The sequence below is a fragment of the Mytilus trossulus genome, chromosome 9 (genome assembly GCF_036588685.1).
Source record: "Mytilus trossulus isolate FHL-02 chromosome 9, PNRI_Mtr1.1.1.hap1, whole genome shotgun sequence".
NCBI classification, from domain to species: domain Eukaryota; kingdom Metazoa; phylum Mollusca; class Bivalvia; order Mytilida; family Mytilidae; genus Mytilus; species Mytilus trossulus.
This window is the reverse complement of record NC_086381.1, coordinates 3,751,795-3,766,567: the sequence shown is the minus strand read 5'-3', so window position 1 is coordinate 3,766,567 and position 14,773 is coordinate 3,751,795. Positions and strand designations below refer to the sequence as shown.

The window sequence follows — 14,773 nt, the reverse complement described above, 5'->3', positions numbered from 1 at the left end:
TTGTTGGAGCAGTTTCTGCGTAAGGAGCACACTCCTGTATATGAAGTCTGTATAGTGTGAACAAGCACGTGAATAACGGATCAATTGTGATATGTAAACACCATACGAAGGGGCAGAGGGTATGTTACTGCTGAGAAATGGGAAATTGATAATTGGGAAGTTGAAATCGTCCCGTTTATCATAGATTTTTGTGTGAAGTCGTCCATCTACGTCAATATTGAGGAAAAGATCAAGGTATGAAGCAGTCCTTCTAGTATCAGTAGTATCCTTAATTTCAAGTTCACTGGGATATATGAGATGTAAGTATTGGCTGAAGTATGGGTTGTTCAATGATAAAACATCATCAATATATCGGAAAGAAAAATTAAAGAATTTAGCAAGGTGCTTTTTCTTTTTTGTCTTTTAGAAGGTTCTGAATAAATTCTGCTTCATACGAATACAAAAACAAATCAGCCAGCAGGGGTGCACAATTAGTACCCATTGGAATACCGACTGTCTGTTGAAATATAAATCCTCCAAACTCAACAAATATATTGTCGATCAAAAAGTCCAGCATTTTAATAATATCATCTTCAGTATATTTTCTGGAAGATTCAGTGTGATTCTTCACAAAATATTAGTGTTGTCAAATCGTACACTTTTGCCTAACCGGTTACTCGGATAATCGTTCGACCGATTAACCGGTTAACCGGTAATTTAAGTTGGTGTTTGAAAGCCGTATCAACTATAGCGTTTGTACCATCTTCAGATTAAAAAATAAAAAAAAAAAATTAATCTCGTAGAATTGAATATGTTATATGTCTGAAACCTATTATTCTTTCCTTTTCTCTTGTTGTCTCCGAAAATAATGGGGTGTGTTTCAATTTGAAATGATTAACTATAAAAAAAAAAAAAAAAAAAAAAAAGAAGATGTGGTATGATTGCCAATGAGACAATTCTTCACAAGAGACCAAAATGACACAGAAATTAACAACTATAGGTCATTGTACATGCTGTACGATCTGTTTCTTCACTGTGTATTCTTTTTTCTTCAAGCATGTTACTCGTACTTTCATGTATATTTTGAGTACATTCACATTGGTAAAGCATTTCACAATTTTTGAATTTAAAGTAAGACTAACCCTTGCACTACAGATGTTGAACATTTAAATGTAGGTTTACACAATATTAGATCGAAAACGAAATAATGAAGTAATTAGTAAAATTAAATCTCATTACTGATTTAAAGTTACTGTTAAAAAAAAACATGTTTACTAATAATGTTTCTTAAAGATCCTGCCTCGAACTCTAATTAATTTTATGTTTTTAGGATTAACAAATACAATAGCAATCAATATACTGGACAATTGATCTGTCAAACTAATTACCACGACGACAATTTTTAAATAAAACATAACTATTTAATGATTTGATTTTCAACTCAATTTTTTATCAAATCTATCAAAATTGAAAAACGTCCGGTTAACCGGTTAGCGTTTTTGGTATTCGGTATTCGGTCGTTCGACTGATTAACCGGTTAACCGGTTAACCGTTGACAACACTACAAAATATGAATTATTGTATCCCAAAACAAGAAAGTTGTATCTACGATTCCCATTTTTATAGAAAAAGCTCTGTTTTATGAGTTGGTGAAGTCGATCTTTTAACTGAGCATGGGGAATAGTAGTATATAGCGTAGAAAAATCAAAAGTTTTTATGTTGCTGCAAAATTGCAAACATTGTGATCACAGGTTAAGCAGTAGATCTTTTGAATTTTTGAGAATCCACATCTGGTTAACACCATTGGTAGAATATATCTCCTCACAATATTTTTTTGAAGCCCATCTTTAACTGTAGAAAGAATAGTAGTCAATACTTTAGAAAGATGTTTAGTCGAACATTTTGAAGACCCAGCTATGTATCGTTCTTTATATGGAGTTTTGTGTAATTTAGGTATCCAGTATAATGAGGGCAAGTTTTCTTCGTTTTCTTTGATGTTGATACCGAAAGAAAGAAGGACAGATTTATGATTTTGTAAAATTTCATCCTTGGTAAATGATGTTAAAGAATATGTAGGATTACCAGTAGTTTGATCAATTCCAAGCTCTGTAGTGAGACATTGCAAATAATGTTTTTACATATGAAGACAATATTATTGGAGGCTTTATCTGCCGGAACAACGACATATTTGTCATGCAAAGAGGATAAAGCATCCACAACCTCCGGATTCTTGAAAGGGTTAGAAACTCTAGTACTCATATTACATCTTAGTTTTTGTATGCGCCTCTGAATGCATGATCGGTCTAGAAACTTCATCAGCCATGTTGATAAACATTTCAGAGGATGCTGCAGTCCTAAGGTAGTCAGCACGAACTATCCATTCTGGTTGTGCATTCCTGAAGACTGGTGGAACAAACTCCTTGTACTTGGTTGAAGCTGTTGATATCTTAGTTCTGGTAGATCGTCTTTGCTGTGGTTCTGGTGTACTAGTATCATCATCATCTTCCTCTTCATCATCAATGTTTTCATCTTCCTCATCATTATCAATGTTCTCATTTTCCTTGCTATCATCATCTGTTACGTCATGTAAAGTATCTGTTGCCAAATCGTATACTTGATCATCAAGTGATGTTTCGTGCTCTGAACTTGCCATATAAGTAATCCTTAAATTTCTCTGTGACGGCCCATTTTAACGCCAGGAATTCTTGTTTGTGTACTGGATGGTTTCTCTCTGCTTTTGACAAGCCTCTGCTGGCATAAGCTAACACTCGCTGTTTTCCTTCCTGTGTCTGATAAAGAACAGCTCCAAGTTCATTTATACAAGCGTCGGTGTGCAGCTCAAATGAATGTTCGGAGTCGGGAAAGCTTAATATCAGCGGTGATGCAAGGTGACTTTTCAACTGTTCTTTATTCCATTGCAATTGTTGTTACTTGTGATCTTTCTTTGGTTTCTTTCCTCTAATCTTTTTCCCTGTTGTAGGCATCAAATCCGTCAAAGGTCATGCAATCTTTGAGAAATCTTTGATGAACTTTCTGTAGTAGCCAACGAATCCTAGGTATTGTCGGACTTCTTCGGGTGTTGTTGGGCTTGGCCATTTAGTGAATTTGCTGATTTTATCTGGGTTTGGCTCAACTCCTTTCTCTGATACAATGTGACCAATGTACCCCACCTTTCGTTAAAAGAAAGAAAACTTCTTCGGAGAAAACTTTAAGCCAACTTCTCAGAGACGCTGGAAAACTCTCTCGAGGCGATCTAGCTAGATATTCGTCCAAGGTTTTCGAAAAGATGATTAGATTGTCTAAGTAGATGAAGCAAATTCTTGCATGTAGATCACTACGTTGCAATTAAGAATTTTGCAAACAAATCAACTAAATATATTTCAGTTTTATTGTATGATATCAATTATTAATTTAGTGTCTGTCTTGCTTGTAAATGTATAAGTATATATGTAATTGTTTTTGTATAATTGTTATCCTTTTGTAGCACCATACGTGTGCCTTAGTTGTAATAAATTTTCCTGTCTTGTCTTGTCTTGTAATGACCAAGGCATTCTTCCATCAATCGCTGATATGTAGCTGATGAATGTGCTAACCCAAATGGCAATCGATTGAATTCGAAGAAACCAAGTGGTCCTACTGTGAAAGCTGTTCGTTTCTTGTGTTCCCCCTCTAAATCCACTTGATGATTACCTGACTTCATATCAAGCACTGTAAATATATTATTGCCGCCTAGATAGTCAATGATTTCTTCAATTCTCGGAAGTGCGTAGGCATCTTTGATGGACAGATTGTTGAGTTGGCGATAATCAACGCACATTAGGAGTTTCCCATCTTTCTTCCGTACTAAGACGACGTTAGACGACCATTGTGAGTGTGAACGCCTAATAATGCCTGCTGATAACAATTGCTGAAGATGATCTCTGACTTCTTCTAGCATTTACGGTGGAATTCGTCGGTGTCGTTGCTTAAATCGAGCGTTATCTGTTAAATCTATCCGGTGTTTCACTAACGACGTATAACCAATATCTGTATCGCTCTTGGAGAATATGTCGTTGTATCGGTTTATTAAGTTCTTTCCTCGTTGAAGTTCATCAGATTTCATATCATCTAGTAAGTGTATATCCTTGAAGATACTAGCTGGTTGTTGTCATCTGGTTTTACTTGTTCTGTTGTTATGGTTACTGGTTGAAGTTCACTTAAAAGAGCTCTAGATGCAACGGTTACGGTTCTTGTAGAAATGTTCAAAATGTGAACTGGAATATCATCTCGTTGATTCTGGTCGTAAGTGATAATAGCTTGTACAATATTTAGGTCGTAAGGTATTACTGAGTTTGAAGTTGCATGAAGCATGGAAACGGTGGATGGATACGGTAACATCTTGTCCATATATCCTTTGATAACTACTTCGGTGTTAGGTTGTATGATAATCGGCTTTGTTTCTGCTGATTTCACCAGTGCTAAACGGTTAAGACCTGTTGGTGACCTTCTGCTGTTGTGTTTTATTTGGTCGGTTGTTGTCTCTTTGACACATTCCCCATTTCCATTCTCAATTTTATTCCAAGTTCTTTCTCTCTTAAGGTCATACACCGGAAAGCTAAGTAGTATGGCGTTATCAGGGAAGCATCTTGTAGAAAACGTGTACCATGTACTTGTTTCATGTCTTTCAAAACTTCAGATAAGATATTTGTTCCGATTAGCAGTGTACTTCTTGGTGATATTCGCTATCTGGTATGATGAGAAATAAACCAGGTTGTATCTTGTTGTCATTTGCTCCTTGAAGTTGTAAATCAGCTTCAACGTATCCCTTGTAAGGTACACGTTGTCTATCGGCGCATTCTATTTTCAAAAGAAAACTGAGTGAATGTAATGGTGTCGAATAAAGATGCTGATTGTAAAAACTCTCGCTTATCGTTGATAGCTGATGAATGTGCTAACCCAAATGGCAATCGATTGAATTCGAAGAAACCAAGTGGTCCTACTGTGAAAGCTGTTCGTTTCTTGTGTTCCCCCTCTAAATCCACTTGATGATTACCTGACTTCATATCAAGCACTGTAAATATATTATTGCCACCTAGATAGTCAATGATTTCTTCAATTCTCGGAAGTGCGTAGGCATCTTTGATGGACAGATTGTTGAGTTGGCGATAATCAACGCACATTAGGAGTTTCCCATCTTTCTTCCGTACTAAGACGACGTTAGACGACCATTGTGAGTGTGAACGCCTAATAATGCCTGCTGATAACAATTGCTGAAGATGATCTCTGACTTCTTCTAGCATTTACGGTGGAATTCGTCGGTGTCGTTGCTTAAATCGAGCGTTATCTGTTAAATCTATCCGGTGTTTCACTAACGACGTATAACCAATATCTGTGTCGCTCTTGGAGAATATGTCGTTGTATCGGTTTATTAAGTTATCCGATTAGCAGTGATACTTCTTGGTGATATTCGCTATCTGGTATGATGAGAAATAAACCAGGTTGTATCTTGTTGTCATTTGCTCCTTGAAGTTGTAAATCAGCTTCAACGTATCCCTTGTAAGGTACACGTTGTCTATCGGCGCATTCTATTTTCAAAAGAAAACTGAGTGAATGTAATGGTGTCGAATAAAGATGCTGATTGTAAAAACTCTCGCTTATCGTTGATACAGTTGAATCTGTGTCGAGAAGTGCTGTTGTGTTTATTCCATTAACATTAACAGTAATAGGAACTTCATTTGATGAACCAAGTAATCCTGATATAGGTGATTTCTGTTCAGTTTGTTGTGTTGATTGCTTCATGATAAATGATTGTTGGAGGTTCAGAGCACGCTGTGTCTTTCTCGAATGATCAAGTCGTACATTGCAGTTCATAGCGTAATGTCCTGGTTGTCTGCATCGCCAACATGTAAAAGCATTATGTTTGTGTCTTCTATGTTGTTCTACTGGTCGATATATAGTTTTTTCATCTGGATGATATGGTGTCCATGATGTATCTCTTCTTGATCATTGAATGTTAGTAGATGGTTGGTCACAACTTATATCTTCCTTCAAAGCCTTGACATCTTGTGAGAGTTGTTTCACCAATGCTGAATTTGCCTATTTTCTATTGTTGTTGTCGTTGATTTACTAGCCGCATGTATAAGTGGTTTCTTTTTCAAAGATGGCTTAAGGTTATGTTAATTCTCTATTTCTCTTGTAGCTTTCAATAAGGAGTGAAAATCGGTGATGGTATCTTTCTTGTAGCGGACAATATTCTTCATCTCCGGTCTTAATCCATCAAAGAACTTTGACGTAAGCATGTCGTTGATGTTTTCCTCTGTTACATTCTTTCTGTTCTTGGCTTTGCTTAATATCTCTTCTAATCGACAAGTCTACATTACAACGTCATCATCATCTTGCTGTCTAGCCGTGTAGAATTGGCCAAGTAAGTCCTCTTTTTCTATTAAATGCAATGGAACAGTAAAAAATAATGCTTTGCATCAAGTTTCCCCTTGGAATATGTATGAAATGGCCTATCTCTATTATTCATTATAGCTGTAATTTGGATGCAATTGAAGTTTGAAAAGTCCGTACAAAAATGGCTACAGAAGGGTACATAAACCTTAAGTTTCTAAAAGATAAAGAAAATAAATATTGTCTGAAATGAATACAAATATATACCAAAAGTTTGTCTCTTGCTTGTTAAAAGTGTCAAAATTGTTGGCTGTTATGTTTTATTTTTGTTTTGTTTTGTATATATTTTTTATATGTGTTCATGTGTTTCAGCGATGATCCTTTTGTACTGGATTTCATACTGAATAAAATTAGTAAGTTAGTTTGCTTGTTAGTTTATAATATTTATCCAGTGCCGTATCATACAATCTTTTAGTTTTTTTTATGAATGGAGACCGTCATAGCTTTGTAAAACACGATGTATCGGATATATGTGTCACACCTGTAGACAACCTTGAAAGGTTCATTGACCTTCATTGGTTTACAGCAAAGTTCATGACAGGTCACATGGTATAGTATGGGACTGGAATCCCTCCTATTGATTCCGGAACACCTATCACAAGACATTTATAAAATATAGCCTCTTTTAGGTCTGCGTGTATATTCTTTAAACAGAACAGAACAGGTAGAAAGAGAAAAAAAAACATTATACACATAATAAATTTATTGTATGAATATTCGTAGTCTTTGTAATGTAGTGTGTTAAATGCAGAGGTTAAATGACAGTCAGTAATAAATATTATCTAAGGTACAGTAGACATGTTAAATATCCTCCACAGGCACTTGTCTCAGAAAAAAATATATACCTAATATAACACTGTTTAATATTAAGGTATATTTAAGGTATAATGGATCAAAAATTGGGGGATCTGGGACACTGAAGTGCCTGTGATGTCCCCTTTGCAATATATTGTAGTAAATTATATTTTTACGCTCCATGATTTTTGATATTCCGATTGCATTGTATTGCAGATAATACATCTCCATTCGATGAGAAGTAAAACATTACAGTGTTGTCATTTTCAATTTATGACTTTCCACATCGTGTGTGTCTAGATGTTGAAGATACTGGAACTAACAACAAAAACATCAATTCTTTCCCCTTGCTCAAAGGATTCCACCTTACCTGACATTCCTAAATTGCTACTACAATGTTTCAATAGCGTGAGTAAAATTATTTCTATTCAATAAATATGAATTTTCCAAATTATGTTGTGCTCTGATATATTCAAGGCCTACATAGGTATTTAATTTACACAAAAGTCAACTTGACTTTCTAAGTACTCAAGTACTATCTACCGGTATCAGGTGCGTTCGCCCTTATTACATGTTCGCCCCAAGTACGTTTCGCCAATAGAGTCCGTTCGCACCAAATTCGTTCTGCATACTTTTAAAACTAAAATCTTAAAGAGTAATAAAGTTATTTTAGATATATTTACATGGTTTAAATTCTCGAAATTGATGAAAATAAATGGAAAAATTCTAAAGATAATCACTTGTTTAGAAGCATTAATTGTTCATAATTACAGAGACATATAACTCATTTATTTATTATATTATATGTGTCTGATAATAATAATTCTTACTGATTGTTGTTAAAATCATAATTGTCTTTATTCAATGTTAATTGATGAACATGATTATAACAATTGATCAACTTAGTCTGCTATGGATGAGTAAAAACAATCATGTACCAATTATAAAAAATGAAAAATTTATTAATCTGTCATTTGTCTGTGAATTGACTGACTAGTTTGACTTATTTAATTTTTTAACAATCATTATAAATAATTAATACAACCGCATTATATGCACTTTATGAACATGTAAACTCTGTAATATTGTCCTGATGACGCCGGATTAGCGGCGAAACATGTCGACTCAATAAACTATCACCTTGCGGTAACCCAGATGTTGTTGTCTTTACATATTATATTTGGTATCCATCTTGGATACTCTACCAGCTTTTCCGTTAGAATTAAGGTGTTGGTTCACTCGTCACATATTATTTATTTTTCTGTGAACCCCTGCATCCGCACACGATCCACCTTAGCCGTCCTGCGTCGTAGTTACAACCGTCAGCCTCATGTCTACCGACCAGTTCCATTCTACCACCAACCTCACTGAAGAAACCGCCCATACCTCGAAGAAAAGAAAAACCAGCGACGAAGATATGGAGGATAGTACAACCGCACCCGCAACTGCACCCGCTCCTACTACAATAACCATCCAAGAGAAAAACTTAGCCCACTTTAGATCCTTACGGAAATTGAACATTAAATTCATCCGCAGCCAGAACCACCTACAATACCTCGAACACATCTACCAAGATTTACAATTCCCAGAATTGCGGCAATCATACACTTCACCTTTTACTAATTCAATGGAAGCAGTACCTCCCTCGGAGCCAAGCCAGTTGATTTGGTACGGGATGGCCAATGGGGTGTTGTCCAATTTGGAAATGAACTGACATTTTATGAGCCACTTCCATCATTTCTACCATATTACCACTAGAAACTTAACTTTTATTCTTGCTACATTATGAACACTATTTTACATTTTCACTTTCACTTTTATTCTTTTACATCATAATTAATACAACCGCATTATATACACTTTATGAACATGTAAACTCTGTAATATTGTCCTGATGACGCCGCATTAGCGGCGAAACATGTCGACTCAATAAAACTATCACCTTGCGGTAACCCAGATGTTGTTGTCTTTACATATTATATAATCATTATAAAGATGAATACATTGTACACTATTCCAATATATTACACACTCGGAGTCTCCCCTCTTCTTAAAGCTTTTAAGAACTTTTTTCTTTATTGTTTACATTTTTTAGCTCACCAAAGCAATATTAAAGTGTGCTTTTCTCATCACTTGACGACTTAGTCTGTAGTCCGTTGTTGTCTGTTTACTTTTGCAAAAATCTTCTCCTCTGAAACTCCTGGTCTCAATTCAACTATATTTTAATTGCCACAATCATTATTTGGATACCTAGTTTAAAAAATGTTTCTGATGACCTCACAAGCCATTCAAGATGGCCAACATGGCTAAAAATAGAACAATGGGGGTAAAATGTTTTTTTCCGCAAATCTGACAAAGTGAAATTGTTCAATAGGTCAAGTTCTATCTGCTCTGAAATTTTTAGACAAATCAGTCAACATGGTCAACTTGATGTTGGGTTGCTGACCCTGAATTGGTAAAATTTTCTACCAAAAAAAAAAAGTTTTTTGTTAATATCTGCAATATTGTTATCAAAATTATATAGATAGATAGAAATAAAAAGTAAGCTTCACAAAAATCTGTTCTCCTGAAACTTCTTGAACAAATTAAACCAAAGTTTGCCACAATCATCTAAAGGGTAATTTTTTTTTTCAAATGTGTGACAGCATGCAGTGTCCAATGACCATGCTTGCCAACCAACATGGGCGACAGTGCTAAGACATAGATAGTACATTTGTAGTTCATAGGGTAAAATGCAGTGTTTGGCTTATATCTCTTAAAGCATAAACATGATAAAGAGCAAATCTGATCGACACAGTAAAAATTTTAATTTTCAGACAATAAGATGACGATGTTGTTCAGTTGCTGTCCTTCAATTGGTAATTTTAAGGAAATTTTGAAGTTTTTGGTTTTTATCTTTAATATCATTATGTATATATATAGATAAACTTTAAACAGCAATCATGTTAAGCAAAGTAAGATCTACAAATATGTCAAATGATCAAAATTGCCAATGAGGATCAGTTATTGCCTTTTAAATTCAACTTTCAACAATTTTCTTAAATTTTTGTACATAACTATCTATTTCTATTTTAACACCTCTTTATTCTCTAGTCTTTTTTTTCATTATTTCTTTTTTTTCATTTTCCTCCATTTAACATATTTTCTTCTATTTTTTATTATTTTCTTTTACCCTCTTTAAACAGACCCTCAATCATTATTATCAAACACATTTTGACAATAGTGTTCTGTGTTAATTAGTGTGTGTTGTATTAAGAATGTTGTAGTACAAATGTAGTACAGTTATAAATTTTATGCTTAACCTTGGCAGAAGTCACCACCACTTACACTCTATCTTTAATGTTATACATGTTGATGTATTTAATTAATTTCTGTTATGTATTTAAGTGTACATATATAGAATATTTACTGCATTTTCCTAATTTGTAAAAAATGTGTTTACTGCATGACTTTTTTAATGTTTTACAGTTGACTGAATTTTGTATGTCTGGGTGACACCTACAAATATCCTATAAAATTATTTTTTTAAATATTTTGTTATGAGTCATGAACTAAATGTATACATCATTTAATTGTACATCAGGTTCATTATATGTATGTCTTGTACAAACAACTGTGACATCTAGAGACGGCTCCCCCATGTTTTGGGAGGTTCGAGCCCTTAAAAGCATGGGCAATGCCTCCACTTTTTAGCTCACCTGACCTGAAAGGTCAAGTGAGCTTTTCTCATCACTTGGCGTCCGTCGTCCTGCGTCCGTCGTCCATCGCCCGTAAACTTTTACAAAAATCTTCTCCTCTGAAACTATGAGGCCAAATTCTACCAAACTTGGCCACAATCATCCTTGGGGTATCTAGTTTTAAAAATGTGTGGCTTGACCCGTCAAACCAACCAAGATGGCCACCATGGCTAAAAATAGAACATAGGGGTAAAATACAGTTTTTGGCTTAAAACTCAAAAACCAAAGCATTTAAAGCAAATGTGACGGGGGTAAAATTGTTCATCAGGTCAAGATCTATCTGCAGCCCTGAAATTTTCAGACGAATCGGACAACCTGTTGTTGGGTTGCTGCCTGTGAAATAGTTATTTTAAGGAAATTTTGCAGTTTTTGGTTATTTTCTTGAATACTATTATAGATAGAGATAAACTGTAAACAGCAATAATGTTCAGCAAAGTAAGACCTACAAATAAGTCTACATGACCAAAATTGTCAGTCGACTCCTTTAGGAGTTATTGCCCTTTATAGTCAATTTTTAACAACTTTTTCGTCATTTTTTGTAACTTTTCTAAAAATCTTCTTCTCTAAAACTACTTTGCCAAATTTAACTAAACTTGGCCACAATTATCATTGTGGATTATAGCTTTAAAAATGTGTGGCTTGACCCAGCCTTCCAAACAAAATGGCCGACATTGCTAAAATTAGAACATAGTGGTAAAATGCAGTTTTTGCTCTACATTTTGCTCTATATCTTTGAAACTAAGACATTTAGGGCAAATCTTCCAAGATGTAAATATCCCTCAGAATAAGATATATCCCCTCACAAATTTTCAGTTGAAATGGACAACCTGCTGTTGGGTTGCTGCCCTAAAATTGCATGGTGATTTTAAGGAAATTTTGCAGTTTTTGGTTATTATCTTGAATACTATTATAGATAGAGATAAACTGTAAACAGCAATAATGTCCAGCAAAGTAAGATATATACAAATAAGTCTGCATGATCAAAATTGTTAGAGGACCCCTTAAGGAGTTATTGCCCTTTATAGTCAATATTGAACAACTTTTTAACCAAATTTGGCCACAATCATAATACTAGGGTATCTATTTAAAAAAAAGTGTCTAATGACCCTGCCTACCAACGAAGATGGCTGACATCAGTAAACACATTAGCAGGTGAGCGACACAGGCTCTTGAGAGCCTCTAGTTTCATATTCCTGTCACAGGCCTTGTGACCTAAGGGGGGTACCCTACTATATATATCCCTTTTGTATTTCTGTCCAATTGTCTTTATGAAAAAACATGCAACCAACTGTAAAGTCAATGCTTTAAGGGAGCAACCATTTAACTTCAAAGGGAGGGTTATGATTTTTTGTCTGAGTCAGAATTTTTTTTTTGTGCCTAGCGAACAATTTTATTTAATTTTTCAACACTATATACCAATCAAATTATTTGTTTCAAAGTTCAACACTATAAGGTATGGGGAAATCTGGATTCAGAATATTATTTTTTGTCATCTGGTTGAACAGAATATTTGAATATTTTATTTTTTTCAAATTGGGGATCAGAATATTGCTTTAAGAAAAAACCTTAACAATTCCAGTAATGGAGAACAAGTATTAAAGGTGTATTACTCACATCCATTTCATTTGAACTCTGGTGGAAGTTGGCAATCATACCACATCATTTTGACTCATTTTATGATCCCGATATCGGGATTCGGGTTGAGGGGTAAAAATCGGGATTATACCGCGAAAATCGGGATAGTTGGCAGGTCTGCATCTTCTTATTTTTATATGCCAATCAAAGGTTGATTATTTGATTTGTCAGTACATTTGTGCAATACTTCTTAAATCAGTAAAATTTGTGTTCTCAAACTTAATATTTTATTAATTGTAGTAACATTTTTTTTTTGAAGTTTGTATCCAATAGCCATGAGCTTTGTCAGAGGCACTAAGTTAGTAATTTTAATAAGATTTTTTTTTTCTTTAGGTATAGAAAAAAAATCAGCCATTCTGAAGATTGGAGTGACAATTACAGTTACATGTAAGTTTATTAATGATATTAACTTTGAAAAACAAATAAAACAAGAAATGTGACAATGACATTTTACTCAGTAACCTAAAGAATTATTAATGAATAGTTGTAAATGGGGAAAAGAAATTTAGAATTTAGAAGGCAATCCACAAATAATGAGATCAGAAAGCAACAAAAGAAATACCTTGTCAACCTGGGAATAGCCTAAATTATCAATATTATTACATTGGTTGCAATTAAATATCAAAATATCCATAATCATGATAATAGGTATCACTTCTCTGACATCATACATCAAAGCCATTTTCAATGAGGATGCATCAAACAATTAAATAAACTCATCATAGATACCAGGATTAAATTTTGCATTTATGCCAGCTAGCGATTCGTCTACAAAAGGCTCATCAGTGACGCTCGAATCCCAAACAGTGCTAATTTGTAGAAAAAAGTGTAGTTCTTTGCATTTTCTACATGATTACATTAAAAATCAATGCATTCTGTAATAAAAAATAATAACAAATCCAAAAAATCATTGACAATAGTATTCTAATGACCATGTTGACTTAAAGTCATGAAAGTGTTGTTTAATCTCTCTCAATATATTTCAACATTTGAATTTTTGGATAAGTCCATATTTAATTTCAACCATGAGTATCATCAGGTCCTCTGTGATATAATTACAATTACTAGTGATAGCTTGGATGGAGAGTTGTCTCAAAGCTAGTCCATAATTATTTCTCAGCCATGAGTGCTGTCAGGTCCCCTAGGATAATTCCTATATTTAATACCACTTCTTCTTCTTTCGTTATTCCCTCCCGTTTAGGAGCACAGTTGTTTGAGACCGATAAATGTTAACAGTATCTGTACATTAAAACACACAAAATCCTCTGTAAAATATGAATGAACAGTATCCTCCACCATAATAACAATGTATGTAGAACAAGTCGTGAATTTATATATAAGCATGATAATATAGGGACTTTTAAAGTAATGTATGTTAAAATGGCAAGAGATATAAATAAATTACATGTTCCTATAACCTGTTTTGTTTTACAGAATGTTAAAAAAGCTTCTGATTGCGATTGGTAAGTGTTAACTGGTATTGAAATAGAAGGGATAAAAAGTATAAATTCACATATCTTCTTTATTCTTATACAAATTATCTATATGCACTGGACAAATATACCTCAAATTTTTTATTGCTGTTCTTTATCTTAATGTAAAATTGAGGCTTTCAAAAGGTAGCTTAACAAAGCTCCCATTTCATGACAAATTCAAGACAACAGTATGAATAATTTGATACATTCAGATGTAGTTTTGAAATGAAAATTTATGGACTATAATATTCTGACATCGTTGCGAGGTTTTAAAAATGCAAATAGTGCGACTGAGTGAGAATCGCATGAATAGGAACTGGCATTATTATATCTGATACATATATACATGAATATATACATGCAGATTTTCACGTAATCACAATTATTAATCTCACGATTTTGTCCATTTAAAAAAATATTGCAATGATAACTGCACACATTAATTTCTGAAATTACAATATCATATATTAATCAGAGTTAAGGAATAACAGTACTGTAGTTGAAGAGTTATCACCATCAATTGCTGATTTGACGTGGCAATGCGTAGGGGAGACAGTAAAACGGAGATTTGCGACAGTCAAATCAAAATTAATGGCGACAACTCTTCAACTGCAGTACTGTTATTCCGATTCTAATGCATTACAAACAAAAATTATAGGATAAAACTTGACAAAATGTCTAAATTTGACAAATAAAAAAAATCCGTGAAACTTCCTGAAT

At 34.0% G+C, this 14,773-nt stretch overlaps 1 protein-coding gene across 1 annotated transcript in view; it reads left to right on the top strand.

Annotated features, from left to right (window-relative positions):
* Positions 1-7,538: 7,538 nt before the first annotated feature.
* LOC134684989 (uncharacterized) overlaps positions 7,539-14,773 on the top strand; it is a 28,116-nt gene continuing 20,881 nt past the window's right edge. The window contains exons 1-3 of the mRNA XM_063544316.1: positions 7,539-7,614; positions 12,912-12,965; positions 14,013-14,041. Of these exons, the coding sequence (XP_063400386.1) occupies positions 14,014-14,041 (28 nt within the window). The 5' untranslated portion in view covers positions 7,539-7,614; positions 12,912-12,965; position 14,013. The remainder of the gene's footprint in view (positions 7,615-12,911; positions 12,966-14,012; positions 14,042-14,773) is intronic.